This window comes from Acyrthosiphon pisum, chromosome A2, assembly GCF_005508785.2.
Source record: "Acyrthosiphon pisum isolate AL4f chromosome A2, pea_aphid_22Mar2018_4r6ur, whole genome shotgun sequence".
Taxonomy (NCBI): Eukaryota; Metazoa; Arthropoda; class Insecta; order Hemiptera; family Aphididae; genus Acyrthosiphon; species Acyrthosiphon pisum.
Window position 1 is genome coordinate 74,213,044 of NC_042495.1, and position 19,533 is coordinate 74,232,576.

The window sequence follows — 19,533 nt, forward strand, 5'->3', positions numbered from 1 at the left end:
TATAAAATGTTCAACTTATATAGATAACTGCTAAAGATTGAATATTTAAATGAAGGTTGCGTGTAAGTAGGTTATTCTATAACCAAAAAATCTCAAAAATATAAGAACAGTTTTATTTTAGTTATAATATCATGTTCAAATTTTGACGAAATTACATATTAAATAACCAAGAATAATAATTTTAGTATATAATTGGTTTGAAAACTTGTCTTTAAAATAATTTAAACTCGATATTAGTAACACTATTGATTATAGATGGTATTGTACTACACATAATTAATGATAATACTCATTAGAATAGCATAACTCGTAAGACAAAATCAAAACTAAACTGTACCTAAATATAATAGAATTGTTAAGATATTGTTTTGAAAACTAAAACTAATAAATTGAACAACTAATTAAAATAAGTATTAAAATTAAAAACAGCAAATTATTATAATACACAAGTCGGCACGTGCAAATTTTATATAGGTATGTGTTATTGTTAATATAAAATAATATGATCAACCGAAACCATATTTGTTTGATACAATGCTACTGCAAAGAGTTTTACAACTATAACAATACAGTTATTATGTTTAGGTCAAAAATAAATGTTTCACAAAAAAAAAATGTTTAATATAACACATTACACATATAGTAAAATATTTTTATGGTAAATATATACTAAAATGGGAAGTTTTGAGCAATATATGTAATTTAATAGGAGACAAATTTTGAGTTGTCTACAGATATAAGACAAATATGTATTTTAAATTTCAACATTATTAATAATAGTATAAACTATTTTATAAGTCATAAATGGAGTATAGTACATATTAATAAGTTGCATACAATTTTAAAATTTGTCAAAGTATAATTAATCACACAATAATAGTGAAAAAAATATACAGTTGATGGAGTATTGTATTAAATAAATTAAAAATACTATTATTATTTGTATTTATTAATGAAATGATAGTAAATATTACTACATTTCAATCAAAATAATTTTTAATTAACTCAAATCAAAAGTAGTTGTATTGTTACATATCAAAAATACAAGTGTTACGCATTACACATATACCGAAATAAATAAATATATTCCTCTAATGAATATTTATTGTTAATCTAAAATATAACAAGGTAACAAACCAAGGTTTTATTTCATTAAACACAATAAAAAAAAAAAAATTGAAAATAAATTGAAAGCTCTTTAACATAAAATAACAAAAAAAAAAAACCACATAAAATGTTATAATATATTACTTTAAAATTATAATTCATTTTTGACCAGAAATTTTTTGTTTTTATTGAAATATATTAGAAATCCACAAATTAACTATTGGTTTTTTACATTTACATAAATATTTTATAGATCCAATGATGTAAATTTCCAGTCAGTCTTTTATATATTTTTTATTACACTAGTATAGCAATAGTTAGTTACCTATATCATACAATAATCATAATTTAAAGAAACGGACTGAAAATGCAAATCATTTAAAAATAAAATCAAAAAATAAGTAATAACCAGTCTTTGAATCTCGATTATGGTTACAACTTTTGCACCCTGTCCTGTCTACATCTTTTACATTTTAGTACATGATTTGTGTATTGCTCCAATTAAATATAAAATTGTAAATTATAAATTTATATTATATTTATATTAATATTTGTAAAATATACTTAATTAAATTTGATTTGTGCAGTCATTTTTGTTCAGCCAAACAATTCCAAAATATTATTAACATCTTATTTAGTTGTTATATGATAAAAAAAAAAAATTACAATCTAATCTGAGCTACAGTTATGAATTATATGGAATTTAATCATTTTGAATACAACTTTAGGCCAATCATATTTTATTCATACAAAGATTATGTTCTTCTAATATTAACATAGATAAAATATATTGTATTGTTTTGATTTCTAGAAAATACAACTGCATATTATAAAAGCCCAAAAATATAAGGTATTATTTATCAGTATTAAATAAATATATATTACCACCATTAAGATAAACCATAATTTAATGGAAGTCTATTATTATTTCTTAAAAAAGGTGATGTCGCTTAAAAATCAGGAAAAATTGAAGGAAGACAAAAAATTATTGGAAAGTTTTAAATTATATAAAGTTATAAACAATATTATTATATCCTATACTGGCATAATTGATAACTGATCATTGCATGTTATATTTATTAAATAATCTTCTATAGATCTTTTGGTAATTAGTATTAATGAAAAATAAAATATAAATTTGTTTGAAAATTTTGTCAAATATTTAAAATAAATATGGATAGTTGAGTAGAAATTACATTTGATTTCTAAACTTGTTATGTTATATTCCCAATATTATCAGATGATTAAAACAACTTGTCCTATAATAATACTTAAAACAGAATAAATGACTTAGATATTTGTTAAGGCTATTGTAATGATAATTTATACATTAATATTTATTAGTTTTATTATGTTTCAAAAATTAATCAGGAAGTTGGTCTAATAAATATTACCTGCCCTATTACTGACAGGCTACATATTATACATTTAGCACCTTAATCGGGGAAAATCTGGAGTTAGCCATACATTTGTTTGTAACTATAGTATTAACACTGCAATTGTACAGATCTTAAATATTTCAAAAGTTTTGTTGTCGTTTACGCTTCTGATCCATAGCATCCAGTATTGGTTGGCGTTTTGTTTGATAACGACGTCGTAGCTCATCAATTTCATGTTCCATTTCAGAATCCAAATTGGACATTCTTTGTTGCAAGTCATCAAAGCTTAAAAACTTCAACTATATAATAAAAATTAAAAATAGTGTTAAAATTAGTTTTATGAGTTTAATCAAAGCACAATTGAAAAACTAAAAAAATTATGATTTTTAATTGACATTTGCGCTAGGTTTGTCGTTTTTCAATTTAATAATTGATCAAATATAAATGAGGGTAGATACTGTATCATTATCTCTTATGAAAGTATGTCACTGCAATTACTTAACTATAATATTTAACCAGAAGAATTAATATTAATTGAATTCACGAGTTTTAATTTTTAAAATAAGGTCTCTAAATTATTATTAAAATATCAATAAAACTTACAAAATCAAAGTCTCCATCAACGATTGGTGAATAGTATCGGTTTTGATGAAGAGCTGTTGGTAGATTACCATCAGGTCTGCAATTTATTTGCGGCATAGGAAATTGATTTAAAGATATAGTTTTTTCAGATTCGTCAATCTATAAAAAATAGTATTAGATATATTTTCAAGATGGAAATTTATAATATACATTACTTGAGAAACATCTTGAGCAGAATCTGGTCCATCACCAAATAATTTGTTTCCCACATCAAAATTATCATTCTAAATTAATAATAGTAAATATATTAATATAAAATATATTATAAGTAACTATTAATATTTTATAAAGTAAAAAATAGGAGCTACAAGGAAAATATTTAATGCAAATTAAAGATACTAGTTATTAATAATTACTTTAGATTTTTCTGCAATTTTTTTATCAAAATGATCTAAGAACAATGGTCTATACTTTTTACCAGATTCTTCAGGTCCTGTATCATGCCCTAAAATACCAAACATATCATAAAAAAAAAAAAACAATCAACTCTTTTCTACCATATGTATTTGATGTACATACTCTTCATTGTGGAATCATCTTCTCCATCACTATTAATTACCATTGTTCTCAATTCTTCTACTAATGAATTACTTTTTAAACTTGTCCCTTTTGATCTATCCGGTACAAGGGTACTATCATCTACTATCATTGTACGACTGTCAATATCATCTTCCTAAGTAGATAAACAAATTAAAATATATATCCACTTAATTACAACATTTACTCATCCAAGGAAATTACTTTAGAGTTTTGATCTTTGGATTCAGCTGATTTGACTAAACATAATGCATTAGAACGGAGAGTTTGATTCTCTCGAATTTCTCTTGCTTCAGCAATCATTTGACTTAAAATTTCTGGCGGTTTTGGGTTACCTAATTTTTAACAAGAAAAATCAAATTATCAAAAATAAAGAACTTTATTGATTATAGAATTGTAAATTACCATTTTTATAAAATAAATAATAAAAATGTATTATCTTCTTACCAATAAATTCATGATCTAACATTTTTGTGGCTGTTGCTCGTTCCTCTGGGTTTTTGATTAGACATTGACTAACAAAATCGATAAATTCTGGGGACCACTTATCCGGTTCTCGAAATGAAGGCGGTGGTTTAGTTGGTATCATGAATATGGCGCGCATTGGATGTATATCCCCGTATGGAGGTTTTCCTTCAGCCATTTCCAATGCAGTTATTCCTAATATATTATAATATAACTCGTTGTAATTGAAATACATAGTTATTTTTTATTCAAATACTCAATTTGTTATGAGTTATTTTTATGAACTAATAATTAATATACCTAAGCTCCACATATCAGCAACACAATCGTATCCTATTTCTTGGATTACTTCAGGTGCCATCCAAAATGGAGTTCCTATTACAGTATTTCTTTTGGCCATTGTATCCTAAATAATAATAATGCATACACTATTTAATGTTTCACGCCTATACACATTTAATAAGCACGAACAGTCAGCTGTCCAGCAACCCCAAAATCAGCTAGTTTAGCATGTCCTTCAGAGTTTAACAATATATTTCCAGCTTTAATATCTCTGTGTATTTTTCTCCTTAAATGTAAGTACTCTAGTCCTTTAAGTGTATCTGACAATATAGTAGCTATTTCATCTTCTGACAGTGTCTTTTTTCTTAATCTCATGATGTCAGATACTGAACCAGCACCACAATATTCCATAACAATCTTTACAAAACAGTAAATATTTCAGAAAAAATATATAATATTAGGTAAATAATAAAAAAAATTAATTACCCATAAATCAGTATTCTTAAAATATGAACCATAGTATTTAACTACATAGGGGCTATCGCATTGTTGCATAATAGATATTTCTTTTATAATTTCTTGAAGATCGGTGTCAACCGGTACTTGCTTAATAGCAAGTACTTGACCAGATTCCTTGTGCAGCGCTTTAAATACACTTCCATAGGATCTGAGAACAAACAGAAGTTAGGAGGTAGTCTTCAAAAATAATCATAACCATATTACCCTTCTCCAAGTTTACAAATTATGTCAAACACTTCTTCCGGCTGCCTGGTCAAACTTTCTTCAGACAATTTTTTCAATTCACTACAATAAAAATAAAGATCATGTAGGTATTAGTTAACCCTTTGGAAACTAACGTTGGATATTTCAGTATTTACCTCTTTGAAGACATCATTGTGTCAGGAGTTTTGTAATTAACATGGCAGAAATTGAATGCAGATTTCGAGTTCGACATGTAATAAGCTGTTTTGCTATTTACAAACAATACAATATATAAATATTATATATTTATTACTACATAAATCAAACAAAAAGAAGACAAAATTAAAACGAAATAAAAAATAAAATGTTGGTACAAAATTGATTAAAAATTATGGTAGTAACATAAGACATTCCCGTTATCATTAAAATGTGTGATTATAAATCATTTCTTGTTATCTTGTATCAGTCATATAATAAATGATTATATCGAATAAGGCGGTATTGGGGGGCACGACTGGTTCAATCTTTTTTCTATGGGTCCAGGAGTCCCGCCGTCCCAAGCCACGGCGATAATGAAATTGTGTACATTTCTAATATAAATATCAAGATCCGCAATTTGGACGTGCAATATTAATTGTGAAAAACAATATTTTACATGAAAACATCACCGCTGAAGTAATACCAAGACTAATCTACGTCCTGTATAATATTTTGTTGTTGCACCAAAAGACAAAATACTCATAAAATAGAATGCATTTGACATCTGTCGGACAAATATTTTGTAGCTGTTTTTTGTGAGAATTAAATCAACAATTTACATAGGTATAAGCTACAAATTATGATTCTACGCAAGACAATTCATGATGTGCGGTACGCAAAGAAGTACAGCGTTGCCTTGGCCAAACCGTTGTCTGAACTTTTCAATCAACCAAAGCCAAAGTTCAAATATTTTGTTAAAAGCCAAACTGTAAGACTTACACATTAATTTTTATTTTAATTAATTAGTAAAATTATGTAAAAAGGGAAGTGTAATGTACCTCATTACATATTTATAATATTATTGTTTAGGGACTTTTTGGTGCACCAGAATTGATTTCATTTGAGGGGTTTTATGCATTCAAGGAGCGTACAAAAATAGATTGTGACAATTTAATTGATGAAATATGCAATTCCAATCGGTAATTTTTATTTTTTGCATACTATTGAATAACATTTATAATTAGAAAATAGAATTACAATTATGAGGATGTCAGCGCACTATTTGTCTTCTCCTCGGTCTTCTCTCACTGACCCATGTGCAACAGACAAAACGCATTTGTGCGGAATCTATTTTTCTGTTTTTAAGCAAGCTCAAAATTACCCATTACATAAAAAATAGAGAATAATATTTTTGAGGGAATGTCATAATGATTTGTCTAAATATTGTTTCAAAACAATTTAAACATAATTTAAATTTACAACATTTTTTTGTTTATTTTCAAATTTAAATACTAAGTCAAATAAAAATAAAGTATAAAATAAATATGTCATTCCCTCTAACATATTATTCCTTATGCGCTGACATCCTCTTATGGATATGTTGATAAATTAGAAATAAATGGTTTATCACTCATATTTAAATCTACTTTTTAATAAACCTTGATCTTGGAAAAACATAAAAATAAATCCTGATCTACTTAGCAACAAACTTTAACACAGTCGTAAACAAGTAATTGTTATATTTTCATGAAAAACTTTAAGAAATTGTTTTTTAAATTAAAATTTGATACTTACAATCTACAAACATAAACAAATTATTTAAAATGAAAATATATTTACTCCAAGTACTTATAATATTTTACTGACTATAATATTGTATGATTTATCAATTAATAAATTACTTTTTTTTTATAAATATCAAGTTTATAATATTTATAGTATTTTTTTAATTAATAAACATAAAATGTTGACTCCATTATGTCCTTAACAATTTAAATATTTTATTACATTATAGAAATATAATTAAATTGTGTCATATAATAGCAAGAGAAACCTGGTGACAATTTTTGACCAGCTTTCCAATAGTCTTTGTTGTCTTGCTGATATGGCTGAATTCATTCGTACAGCACATCCAGACAAATTGTTTGTTACTGCTGCTGAAGATTGCTGTATTTCCATGAATACTATTGTAGAAAAGTAAACACTATATCTCAGTTTTAAATTTGCTATTATATATTATATTTATCTTTTAGATTAAATACTAATAAAGATTTATACACAAATTTGAAACAAGTAATCCTAGACGGTGATAAACATCCTATGACTGAAGAGGATCGACATGTTGCTGAATTATTTTTGTTTGATTTCGAATTGAATGGAATACACTTAGAGGAAAGGAAAAGACAATATGTTGTTAATTTGAATAATTTTATTTTGGTTACTGGACAACGATTCATGGTTGCTGCAGAAAAGCCTAGAATTGTAGATCCAACTGGATTGCCTGATGTTGTTTCTAAAGTTCTTTCTAAAGAGTATAACTGTAAACATATATTAAGTATATTTAACAAATGAGTTAATTTGTTTATTATTTTGATTAGATATAGCTCAGGAGGGATGTTAATTGTCGGACATCCTAATTCTCATTCTGAAGATCCAATTTTGAGAGAAGCTGCATTCAAAGTTTACAATGGTCCAAATAGTGAATCAGAAGGATTATTGGATAATCTTTTAGAAAGCCGTCATAAATTGGCTTTGACTTGTGGATTTCCATCTTATGCTCATAGGTGAGAATTGAGAAGTTATGTTCAAGTATCAATGGCTGATGTTTTTATATATAATACATATATGTTTTTTTTTAAGAGCTCTGAAAAACAGCATAGCGGAAAATCCTTATTTTGTAATGGAATTTTTGAATATCTTAAATACAGAGCTGAGGATTCGGTCAGTTTTTGATTACAAGACTATGAAAAGAGCCAATAACAATAATGTAATTATCCCCCCCCCCCACAATTGTTGCCCACACAATTTTCCCAAACGGGAACCAAATTAGCGCTTTGTTGTATCTACGAACTACAAATAATTGTTTAATTTTTCTAGATTGTATCACCATGGGATGTACAATATTTGACTAACAAGATTAAACAGAATCATCTTAAATATGCAATGATTGATTATGCGTCATATTTTTCTTTAGGCGATTGTATGGAAGGATTGAATATGATTTTTAATAGTTTGTACAATATAAATTTGTTATTTGAAGATATAAAGCCAGGTGAAGGGTGGGCCGAACAAGTTTACAAGTTAGCTGGTAAAAATATAATTCCAATTTCTTGACTGAAATTCTTTTAATTTAAGAAATATATTGTTTTTAGTTACACATAACACAGAAGGTTTACTCGGATACATTTATTGTGACTTTTTTGAAAGACCAGGAAAACTACACAATGATTCACATTATGTTGTTAGAGGAGGACGGAAATTGCCAAATAATTCTTATCAAGTAAATATTTAACTACAGTTAATGTATATTATGCTGAAACAAAATGCTTAAATTTAATATTATATCAGACCCCGATTGTAGTAGTCATGTTAAATGTGGTGTGGCGCGAGAATCATGGCCCAGTCCTTTTGCACCCAGGTTCTGTTGAAAATCTATTTCATGAGTTTGGACACGCAATACACTCTATGTTAGGTCGGACGCGTTATCAACATGTCAACGGTACACGATGTGCAACAGACTTGGCAGAATTTCCATCGGTTTTAATGGAATATTATGCTACACAACCACAAGTAAGCTAATAATAACATAATAAAAGGCAATAACCATATTGTATTATTAACATAATATATTCTATACAGGTCATAAAACACTATGCCAAGCACTTTAAAACTAGACAACCTATGCCGGAGGACATGTTGAAAAAATTATGCGCATCCAAATATTTATTTGCTGCTTCTGAAATGCAGTTGCAACTATTTTACTCTGTACTAGACCAATATTACCACACACAAGCACCACAACCATTAAATACAACTGATTTGCTAGCAAAATTACAAGTAGAATATTATGGACTATCATATGTTAAAGACACAGTAAGATATGTTTATTTTCAAAACTAATTAAACTAATAATTTACATTATGTAACTATTATAGGCATGGCAATTACATTTTTCACATTTTGTCGGTTATGGCGCAAAGTATTATTCGTATTTGGTATCAAAGGCATTAGCAGCACACACATGGCATGCATTCTTAAGCAATGATCCACTAAATAGAATTCAAGGTGAACGGTTACGTACAGAATGCTTACAATATGGTGGTGGAAAACCAGCAAGAAAATTAGTCTCAGATTATCTTAAAACACCAGTAACTCCAGAACTCTTGGCATCATCTTTAATACAAGATATTGATCAAGGCACTGAACTCTCTAAATTGTCTTTTGCATAAATATATAACAAAATCTTTCTTGTCTCATAAATAAAATTGTTAAATATTTCGATTGATTATTATCAATTTCAATATCCTTCTTAATTGTAAAATAATAATAAAAAAAAAAAACGTTTTTAATTTATTTTAAAACAGAATCCCTAGAAGTAAACCAAATTAATTTGAGGAAAGTGACTAAAATATTTGTCTCATAAATCAATCAATGTATCCATTATTTTTATTTATATTACATAAATAATTTTGTGGAACAATACTCATTTGTTTTCCAAATTAATGAGTTGTTCAATCATAATACCCAGGGTCAGTATGTCTGAGGTAACTAACCAAACTAGAATGTAGCAGAAATAAATATATAAATAAAATGTAGTCTGTTTTAATTATAAATGTGTCTTATTGCTAAAAAATATTAAAAACAAAATCATAAAAAATTAAATTCAAAGTAGTTATAATATTGTTTTTAACTTAATACAAATTATTTTTATCTTGTTAGACAGTTGCATAATTGGAAGCCAGTACATGCAATTGATATAAATAATTGGTAAGTGTACATACAAATGAAACAAATATTACATTTTGTTGTAAATTCTCAACTGTTGCTTAACAAGTATGATTATGATTACACTTTAAATAATAAAAAATAATAAAAAATTATGAGTATTTTCTCAAAATAACACTTGTATAAAATTAATGTAACAACATCAGATCAAACTACACATTTAGGTTTAAATAATAACAATTAATCAAATATCCTTTATGAAGGTGGAAATTCATTGTTTCTTTAAGCTGAAAATAAACAAAATTAAGAAATTATTAATTACATAAGATATTAATTCTAAAAAATATTGATGTGGCTGATATGAAATTCCTACATTACACAACTATTGTGACAATTTACAATACTGGAAGGTGTATTGGTTATTTTTTTTTCTTTATTTCTGGATTATGTAATCTAATTATTAGTTATTAGTAAGAAAAATTATAGACGATATAAGAATCTAGATCAACCAATGGAGTTTCTGTAACTTAATAAGGTTTTGTATCGAATGTCTAAGGCCAGGTAGTATAAAGAACAGTGTACATTTGTTACCAGCCCTATAAGATTTTAATGATTGTGTAAACTATCTGTAAGCTATGCTAGTTGCATAAAAAAAATATTAAATTATTGATAACCGTGGTTACCAAATAAATAGACAGTGTTGAAATATTTTTTACTTATCATTATAATATTATATTATTTTATATATGTATATAAGTAGTTACAGAAGCAAAATCCTATCTGCAGTTTACACGTCCGGTAGCCAATAATTTACAGAGCCGATAACTTTACCTAGCGTTCAAGTAACACCTAATTTTATTAACAGAGCCGTTAACGCACTTACGGTGGGTTATATAAACAAATTATTAAATTTAATGATTCACTAAAAATGTAATGGACCAATCACTAGTTTACATATAATATTATAGTTTCACTATGACCCAAACTTGATGGTAAAGGTCCATATTTATTTATGTTGGCAAGTACTTAGGAAAAATAGGAGAAGTTTGTGGATTCATTTCATCAACATTGTGTCACACAATATGGATTCAATTTTTAATAGTGAGATTGCTTTTGCGATATGTAGTTGACCTATTTATTACTATTTTGGTATACTATTATACACACAACATTAATGTATATCATAACCTGGGTGGCAATATGATCCCAATCATAAATTATGAAGCAAACAAAATCCATTTTAAAAAAAGCAGGTAAGCGGATGTCGCTCTACTGTACAAGTGGGTAATTGTATAATGGATTGTATTAGACTTGAATTCAATGATATAATATCATTGTATAAGAAAAACGATTCTGAGCGGAGACTGTTTGTCAGTCTGGATATATTTATTTTATCAAGTAAGTTGAATTAGTATTAAAATGTTATAATTTTTTATTCGTTTCTATGGTGATAAACAAAGCATTAGAAATTAAAATCCCATTTTTAACGCTTTTTCGTAATTTTCCGCTGGTTTTTCCTGTGGCATTAAATAACTATTAAGAAAATCGAAAAATGAACTCTCTAGAGTACCATCTTGATCCAATTTCCTAAAATATAAGGTACTTTATGTTGAAATCGAGGCACTCCTTTTGGAAGAAATTTTGTAAACAGGATATAAAAAAAAAAAAAAAAAAAATAAACACCATTGTAAAAACAATAGCTTCCTCGCTCCGCTCAGAATCAAAAAAAGTCGGTAAGTGGGTACAAGTTAGGTGATACTTTTAAAAAATGGACATAACATCAAACTTAATATAAAAGAACAATATTTCACTTGATTAATACGACATAAATATATATCTACTAATATTAATTTTACCTTTGATATAACGGTATGTTAATGCAGTATGGTGTATTGGGTGAATCTGGTTCGGTTTTGTAAAGTTGAACACATGGCACATCGTCATTAGGTGCATTAACTGTATTCACTAAAACTGTATCATTCCCAATTATCGTAAATATCTTGTTGGCAATATCTGGAGTCATAGTATTTGGAGGTAAAAAATTCATTGATACTTTAATAGCCTGAAATTTATATAAAAACAATTTTAATTACACATAAATAATAATTAGATATTTATGATTACCTGAGGGGCAATCTTGGCCAACAACGGATCATACAATTCTAAACTAGCTAATTTAGTAATTTCACACTGAGCAATATTGCCATAGTCTATATAAATTATCTTGGCCTGGAATAATATAATTTAGGTTACTTAATAACAATGAACTACTATTATTCCAAAAAAAAAAACAGGCTGTTAGTTATTGCCATGCGTCAGTAGTCTTATAAGTGCATAAACATAACAAAATGTACATTCAGAAAATTACGTTTAGCTCTATTAGTTTAAAAATTTGAGAGAATGACCCCCCCCTTATACAATTTAAAGGTAAGATTATTATTTAGAACATCTCTTAAACTTTTTGATATATTTAAATTTTAAAGCTAGTTATAAATATTTTAAGATGTACAAACAATTAACAATTTTAAAATACTCATAACTCATTTTAAAATTAAAATATAAAAAAAATCCTATAAAATGCCCTAGATAATAATCTTATCTTTAAATTCTATAAAGTCAATTCACTCTTATTTTTAAACTAACTAAACGTCATCTGCGAGCATAAAATGTGTTATGTTACATACTTCTAAGACGAAGACAACAAATGTCTGTGTAGGGTCCTCTTAAGTATATTTTTATCATAATAGTACTAACTTCAGAGTCATTGACTATATCAAGAACTTGAACACGGCTCCATATATTATCAGCTTCATACTTAGTTATGTACACTTTGTCTTTTATAATATCTTCTTTGCTCTTCAAAAAAAATCCTGGGTCTAAAAATTCATCGCTTGGCAAGATTTCTTCAAGTGATGTAACAATGTCAATGTTTAATTGTAAATATAAATGGCCAGACTCGACAATTGATGATACATTTCCATCCACAATTGCTTGATCCTGCACAATCATAGTCAATAATAATGGACAAAATACACGTTATTTAATAATATTGTTTACCTCAAATAATGGAAGTTTTGTACAAGTTTTTTCTAAAAATCTTTGAATGATCATGTCATTTACATTAACTCTTCCTTTTTCATATAAAGTGACTCTTGCACATCCTTCTTCTAATGAATCTGGTACAACGAAGAATGTTTTATTCAATATCATCTCATCCAATAATTCTTTTAAGCCATCAAATGTGCCAAAATTATCCAGTTGAGTTAAAATACATTCAATAGCCTAAAAATTCAGAGCAAAGGATGTGTTTATTAAGGGTAACGTTGCTTATATTTAGTAGTTATTTTTAAAAATGTAGCAATTATGTAATAGGCAATACTATTTTTAAAAAATAATTATTTTAACGAACAAAAAAAAATACTGCAATAAAGAAAAGTTTAAAGAAATATATCATATTTTTTATAACTTTAAATTCAGACTAAAATCTGGTAACAATACGTTGTTGTTTTATATAAGATCTCCTCTATAAGACACTTGGGTAGATAGGAAATAGATTATGAAAGGAATACATAATATTCCCTGCCCTGTAGTTATTATTAATCACATAGGTGCTCTATGTTGTCAGTAATGAACATGGACACGACATGCAATTGTTTTGAAGAAATGTTAAAACGAAAACAAATAAGTTTTGTTTTACCTAATAATCCTTTTGTCTAAATTGTGATGATATTATAACAGATAAAATTATTTTTTTTTAATAATGCAATTTACCTGAGTTTTAGGTTTCATAAAAATTGGTTCAAGGTAACAAATCTGGTCTTTGGCAATGTTCAATTGCTCGCCAGTGTCTATCATAAAACATGTAGCTGTACCATCCTCATTATTAGCAGAAGATATTTGTACTCTATGCCAAGACGAATTGTATAGTACAGCATAAAATTCACCTTCAATAACTTGATCAGGGATACTCAACCCGGCTGTGTTCATTGTGTCATTGAATTTTGCTTGCATTTGTATAAAGTTTTCCTAAATACATGTATATTTATTTTTTATATTCTTTGTACCTTAATATACGGATTTTAATTTAATACATTAGTTAGATGATTAAAAATACTTACATCTGCACTCTGTCCAACCAAACGGACCCAAACATTAGCTGAACCATAGTTGGCAGAAACGAGAACAGATTTTTCCGTGTAGTCTTCAAATAATAATGGAGTACCTGGAACAAAGTTTTGTTCTTCTGCAAAATCTTTATTTTTATATTCATGACCATTTTGTTGATTATTCTCAGTTTCATTCTAGATAGTAAACATACAATGATAGCTCATAATTATTTTTATTTTTTTATTGTATAGAAAAATAATTACAAGATATATAACAAGTTTATTAGCAGCTGCTATCTTATCAAATGTGAAGTAACTAAAAACTCCTAGAAGCTGATCCCAATTATCAGGCAAGTTTTCATGAAATTCCTCTCTATACATACGTTCTAAGAGATCACCCATAACGCCAGTAGTTTCATAACCTCGTTTTAAAAGCTAAAATAGAATAAAATATACATTGTATTAATGATCAAAATTAATTTATTACCATAATTTGTTGTATTACCGATTTAACGCAAGATGCCATTGTATTAATATCATTGGTAATTGGGTAAATAACACTTTCCCCATATTGCTTTTTTAAAATAGTTAAAGCGTGTTTTGCAGCGACTTTTTGTGCATAATTGAGCGTATTACAATCAACTGGGAAAGAACTACCCACACTTTTTTCATTTACCTAGAAAATATATTACAATTGTAATACATATTTAATGTAAATATATAAATTGATTCTATAATACTCAATTTCAAGACTAATAGAAAAAAATTCATGCCATTGAAACATAAAAATAAAATATTTATTTTCATAATGTGCATGCAAATAAATTGGAAAAAATCTAGTTTAGCACATGTGGTTTAAAATATTTTATTAAGCTAATACACATATCAAAAATGATATTTCCAAAAGGAAATTTATGAATAAAATTTATTTTTTAGTTTAAAATATATAAAGAAAAATGGAGCTACCAAATATTTCCACAGCCTACATTAAATTTTAACCTTGGAATACTTTCATTTCCAAAACAAATATTGGAAGTTAAAATGATTATTTCTTACACTGTGGTACATGTGTAATACATTTTTCTACTGACCATACACATTTTGAACCAAAAAAAAACAACAAATATCTGATGGTAGAAACAATATTTTATCAAAATCTATTCTTAAAAAAAAAAAAATTAAATACATATTAGCTAGAATTACATATAACTGAAATCTTACCTTAATTGTACAAATGTGCGTTACTTTAAGCATTTTCCCAGATTTTTCTTTTTTCGCCATGTACTCATAATAGGGTTCGCATAAATTTAAATGTTTTAAATATGTTTCTAATTCGTTAATATAGTCCTTATCTTCTTCAAACACCTAGTAATCAATAATTTAATTTAAACTTTGGTTTTACCTCTCCAATTACTTAAAATAGTTAGTTACTAATTTAAAGAATTGTATTAACATCGATAAACAAATAACATAAAGGTCCCTACACATTTCAACAGAAACGGTGGCGGTTACGGCAAAATTAAGCCAGACACAATTTTACTTGGCACTGCCAAGACAAAAGAATTTTACTGCCAGTTTCAGGGATTAAGAAGAAAGCACTAGGTCAATAATGTAGCCATACATGAGTTCTATACCCACAACTCTCTCTCAAGTCTTCTAATGGTGAGTACATGGAGAAATTTTTAACTATGTTAAAAATGAAATAGATAAATATAATGAACAATCTATTCACATAGAGATTTAACTTTTATAAATTAGTATTTTTTTAACAGGTTATTACCTCTAAACCATATCTATTAATAAAATAAATAATTATAAATTATAATTAAATAGGTATAATGTATAGCCATATAGGTACCTCATGTTTAGGGTCTTCAACTTCAATTATCAAATCTGTCGCTGCAGCACATGGTTTTTCCAATTTGCTTTCTACATCAACCTATTAAATAATATTATACATCAATACTTGAATTTAATATAATATAATATTTAGATCGTACTAATTTACAAAAATCGTTTAACAAAGATTCAAAAGTTTTACAAGACTCTTGAATAGTTTTTAAAATATCAAAACAATTAGCAATAAACATTTCATAATCCATGATGATAAATTTGAATTGAATATTAATTATTAGCCAAAAAAATTAAAAAATTAGTGAATAAAATAAAATTATAGACGTCAAAGGAATTAATTTGTTTTAATATTATTATGATAATCACATAATCATCAATTTTAGATTATAATAACTCAATATAATAAGGTTAATTATTAGGTTAAAACTACATAAGGAAGAAACATTAAGCCGGGAACCAGCAAATATCAATGCCTAATGAACAATTATTGGATAGACGCGACCACGGGGATGTAGAGAAGATATCTTTTCTACACTGTGATTGGACATAATATAACTTTATGTAATATAATATCCAAGCTGTTGTAAACTTATGGTACCTATAGTGGTATCAGTACGGTATACTATAGTTTAGACACTGGGCCCTACGAAATCTATGAATAATAATATATCCATGAATATATCTAATAATCGAGATACTATAAATATAAATATAGATATTAATACCACATTACCACTCCATGGCCCATAAAGGTATATTTATATTTAATTATCAATAATTTTATTTTAAAACTTTCTATTTAGGTATAGGAACAGACTGTAATAATACCTAATGATTAATCAATGGTCATAATTCATAAATGATAGTAATAATACGAAACAGTGAACAATATTGTAAATGCCCGCAGACACTTCTTCAGTGGCGGTAAAATTCTATTCTCCAGGATTATTAATGTTTAAAACATTATAAAATCGAAGTGGACATTGTGTTTTTTTATTTTAATAGGGAAGAACTTTACTTTGTGTCGTAGCGTTTTTATTTTTTTGATAGCACTAACCAGTAACCAATAATTTTTAGTAATTAAATCAAAAAGACCTAATTTTCTTAAACCGATAAATATAATTGTATTTATGTTATCCAAATAATAAAAAACTACGACACAGATAAAGTTCTTCCCTATGCGTTTTGGAATTTCGGTAATTCTACTTGGTGACGGTAAAATCATATTGTTGTGGTAAAATGAGTCCGGACACAAATTACCGCCAAGACAAAAGAATTTTATCGCAGTCCTAATACAGAGAGAGAATAGTGGTCCCGCGCAAAACAGTTTTTGCTATGTAGTACCATTGAGTATAGATATCTATACTATCTATACTCAATGGTAGTACATTTGTAAGACAGAGACAACACATCAGGCGAGGCCTTTTAAATGTTAACATTTTATAGTATTAATAAAGATTTATTGTTATTGGATAAGGACGCATTGACGGATTGACGTGAAATAATTTCAGTGATACTATTTAATTCGTCGTGGCGTCGTTGGTACACATCAAATTCACAAATCACGACACGATTGCTACACTGGGAGCGTCACTTTACTTTTTATAGCAATATTAATAGCTCGATTAAAAATTTGAATCGAACATATAAATATTAATATTTTTATCCTTTACTAAAAAGTACGATATACTTTTTATATATTGTTAGTAATTTATCAACCAAAAAAAAAAAACAGGAATTTTATTCCAAATAAATTATTTTTTTATAAAGTAATACAATGATTTTAAAAATTCAATATAAATCTAATTCAAATTGTAGAAATTATTAAATTCATCATCTATTCACTTTCGGAAGTATTTGTTTCGTTTTTATCATTACGGCAGGTCGTGGTGTTAGCGCGAAGCTCACTTAATCAGTATTTTTGACCTTGTCAAACTGGAACTATTTTGATAAATGATAATTTATTTTTGTAGATATTCATAGATAGGTTATTTAAAAGTATTTATGGTATAAGATTAATTCAATAATATTTGTAGGAATAACACTTAATAGTTAATATGTTATCTGTGTGGACGGCTCACTATATACCAAAATTAATAAAATAAAATACACCAATTAAAATATTTTACAGCATTAGGACCTTCAATAATTTATAAATAATTGATTATTTTATATAAATACCTATATTAATTATTACATATTTATAAATTAAAATGACTATACAATAATCTCCAAAAATATTGATTATATTAATATAATATTAATTAGTCAACTAAATAGGTAAATTATGAGGACTTCGTACCCGCTTGGTTGTCTAATCGTAAAGGTAAAACGAATGTAGGAAAAAAATCCAATAAAAATAGCCCACGAAAAAAATATCCACGGAAAAGTCAAATAAAAATTAATAAATATATATAACAAAATTAAAGTATTAAATAAATTATTATTTTTAATTTTGAACTAATAGTTGGTCATAAATTGCAGGGAAAGAGAAAAAAAAGTAAAGGTCAAAAAAGAAATTAATGGTAAGTCAGTAAGTATAATATAACTTAATATAAGTTGTTTATACTTCATACTGCAACATGTACATTTAAAAAAATAATCACCCTGTACAAAGTATATACATTATACATATCTAGGTGTAAGGCATAATCAATTGATTTTAAGATAATATGTAGGTAAGTTTATTCACAAAATACCATATTTGTATTTAATTTATGGCATTTTGTTGGCATTTTACTGAAGGAAATTCCCTGTCTTTGGTTAAGATAGAACTGTTATATAAACTTCTTTCAGTCTCACACCACATCTATCTCCAGAGTTGATACATTAACCGCATAGGCGCAAATAGTGTTTGAGATATGGGGGGGGGGGGGGCTAAAGCCTTACTTTGATAATATTGAATAAAATTAAAACAAAATGTAGGAAGTGTTTGGAAGGGCTATGGACATTTTCAGGGGGGGGGCTTGGCACCTAAAGCCACCCCCTCCCACTATTTGCGTATATGATTAATCATATTTTACATTTTTACATACAATGGAAATCATTAATACAATAATACCAATAAAAATAACTCTAAATTATATTTTTAGGGTTACATGTACGTTTTCAAACATATAACATATATAACAGTTATATTACATGGTGTTATGATTTTGTGAATTGTAATAAACCAATTTCGCATAAAAATTCCAGGTTTCCTTTAATTTTTTTTTTTTTGTTTTTTTTCGGGGTTTTTTAACCTCCCCAATGCACCAACTAGATTCACTTCACATTGAATAAGATACTGAAGTTGAAAATCGAAGCATAATTTCGACTACTAATCATGTACACAGGTTACCGACACAAAAAAAATATATAAAAAACACATCATTTTGAAATCAATACATTCATCGCTCCGCTTTGAATCTAAAATAATAATTTAATACTTTAATTTTAGATTCTGAGTGGAACGATGAATGTATTGATTTTACAATGATGTGTGTTTTTTTTTTAAATTTTTTAATTTACTTTTTTTGTGTCTGTGTACACGAAAA

The 19,533-nt window shown here is 27.0% G+C and overlaps 3 protein-coding genes across 4 annotated transcripts; 1 reads left to right on the top strand and 2 right to left on the bottom strand.

Moving 5' to 3' along the window:
- Window positions 1-433: 433 nt before the first annotated feature.
- On the bottom strand, window positions 434-5,475 carry LOC100168569 (serine/threonine-protein kinase 3). Its single transcript, XM_001950906.5, has 12 exons — window positions 5,291-5,475; window positions 5,136-5,216; window positions 4,899-5,079; window positions 4,602-4,829; window positions 4,431-4,536; window positions 4,113-4,325; window positions 3,870-4,000; window positions 3,648-3,801; window positions 3,485-3,573; window positions 3,284-3,352; window positions 3,090-3,227; window positions 434-2,785 (listed from the first exon to the last, which is right to left on the bottom strand). Exons 1-12 carry the CDS (start codon window positions 5,365-5,367, stop codon window positions 2,627-2,629), a joined length of 1,626 nt encoding a protein of 541 aa, XP_001950941.2. The 5' UTR covers window positions 5,368-5,475; the 3' UTR covers window positions 434-2,626.
- Window positions 5,476-5,611: 136 nt separating this feature from the next.
- On the top strand, window positions 5,612-9,593 carry LOC100159686 (mitochondrial intermediate peptidase). Of its 2 annotated transcripts, XM_001950878.5 has the most exons (11): window positions 5,612-6,081; window positions 6,183-6,292; window positions 7,137-7,289; window positions 7,346-7,624; window positions 7,691-7,876; window positions 7,953-8,079; window positions 8,190-8,400; window positions 8,465-8,592; window positions 8,661-8,882; window positions 8,952-9,185; window positions 9,248-9,593. In XM_001950878.5, the coding sequence occupies exons 1-11, from the start codon at window positions 5,953-5,955 to the stop codon at window positions 9,539-9,541; spliced, it is 2,073 nt and encodes a 690-aa protein (XP_001950913.1). In that variant the 5' UTR covers window positions 5,612-5,952; the 3' UTR covers window positions 9,542-9,593. The 2 variants fall into 2 exon arrangements, with proteins under 2 accessions (XP_001950913.1, XP_008181092.1); XM_008182870.3 differs by lacking the exon at window positions 5,612-6,081 and having other exon boundaries at window positions 7,108-7,289.
- A 319-nt stretch (window positions 9,594-9,912) lies between these two features.
- Window positions 9,913-16,260, bottom strand: LOC100161737. Its single transcript, XM_016802841.2, has 12 exons — window positions 16,144-16,260; window positions 16,002-16,082; window positions 15,365-15,508; window positions 14,649-14,819; window positions 14,408-14,578; window positions 14,156-14,338; window positions 13,809-14,063; window positions 13,095-13,319; window positions 12,792-13,034; window positions 12,162-12,266; window positions 11,894-12,099; window positions 9,913-10,324 (listed from the first exon to the last, which is right to left on the bottom strand). The coding sequence occupies exons 1-12, from the start codon at window positions 16,243-16,245 to the stop codon at window positions 10,309-10,311; spliced, it is 1,902 nt and encodes a 633-aa protein (XP_016658330.1). The 5' UTR covers window positions 16,246-16,260; the 3' UTR covers window positions 9,913-10,308.
- Between the last annotated feature and the right edge of the window lie 3,273 nt (window positions 16,261-19,533).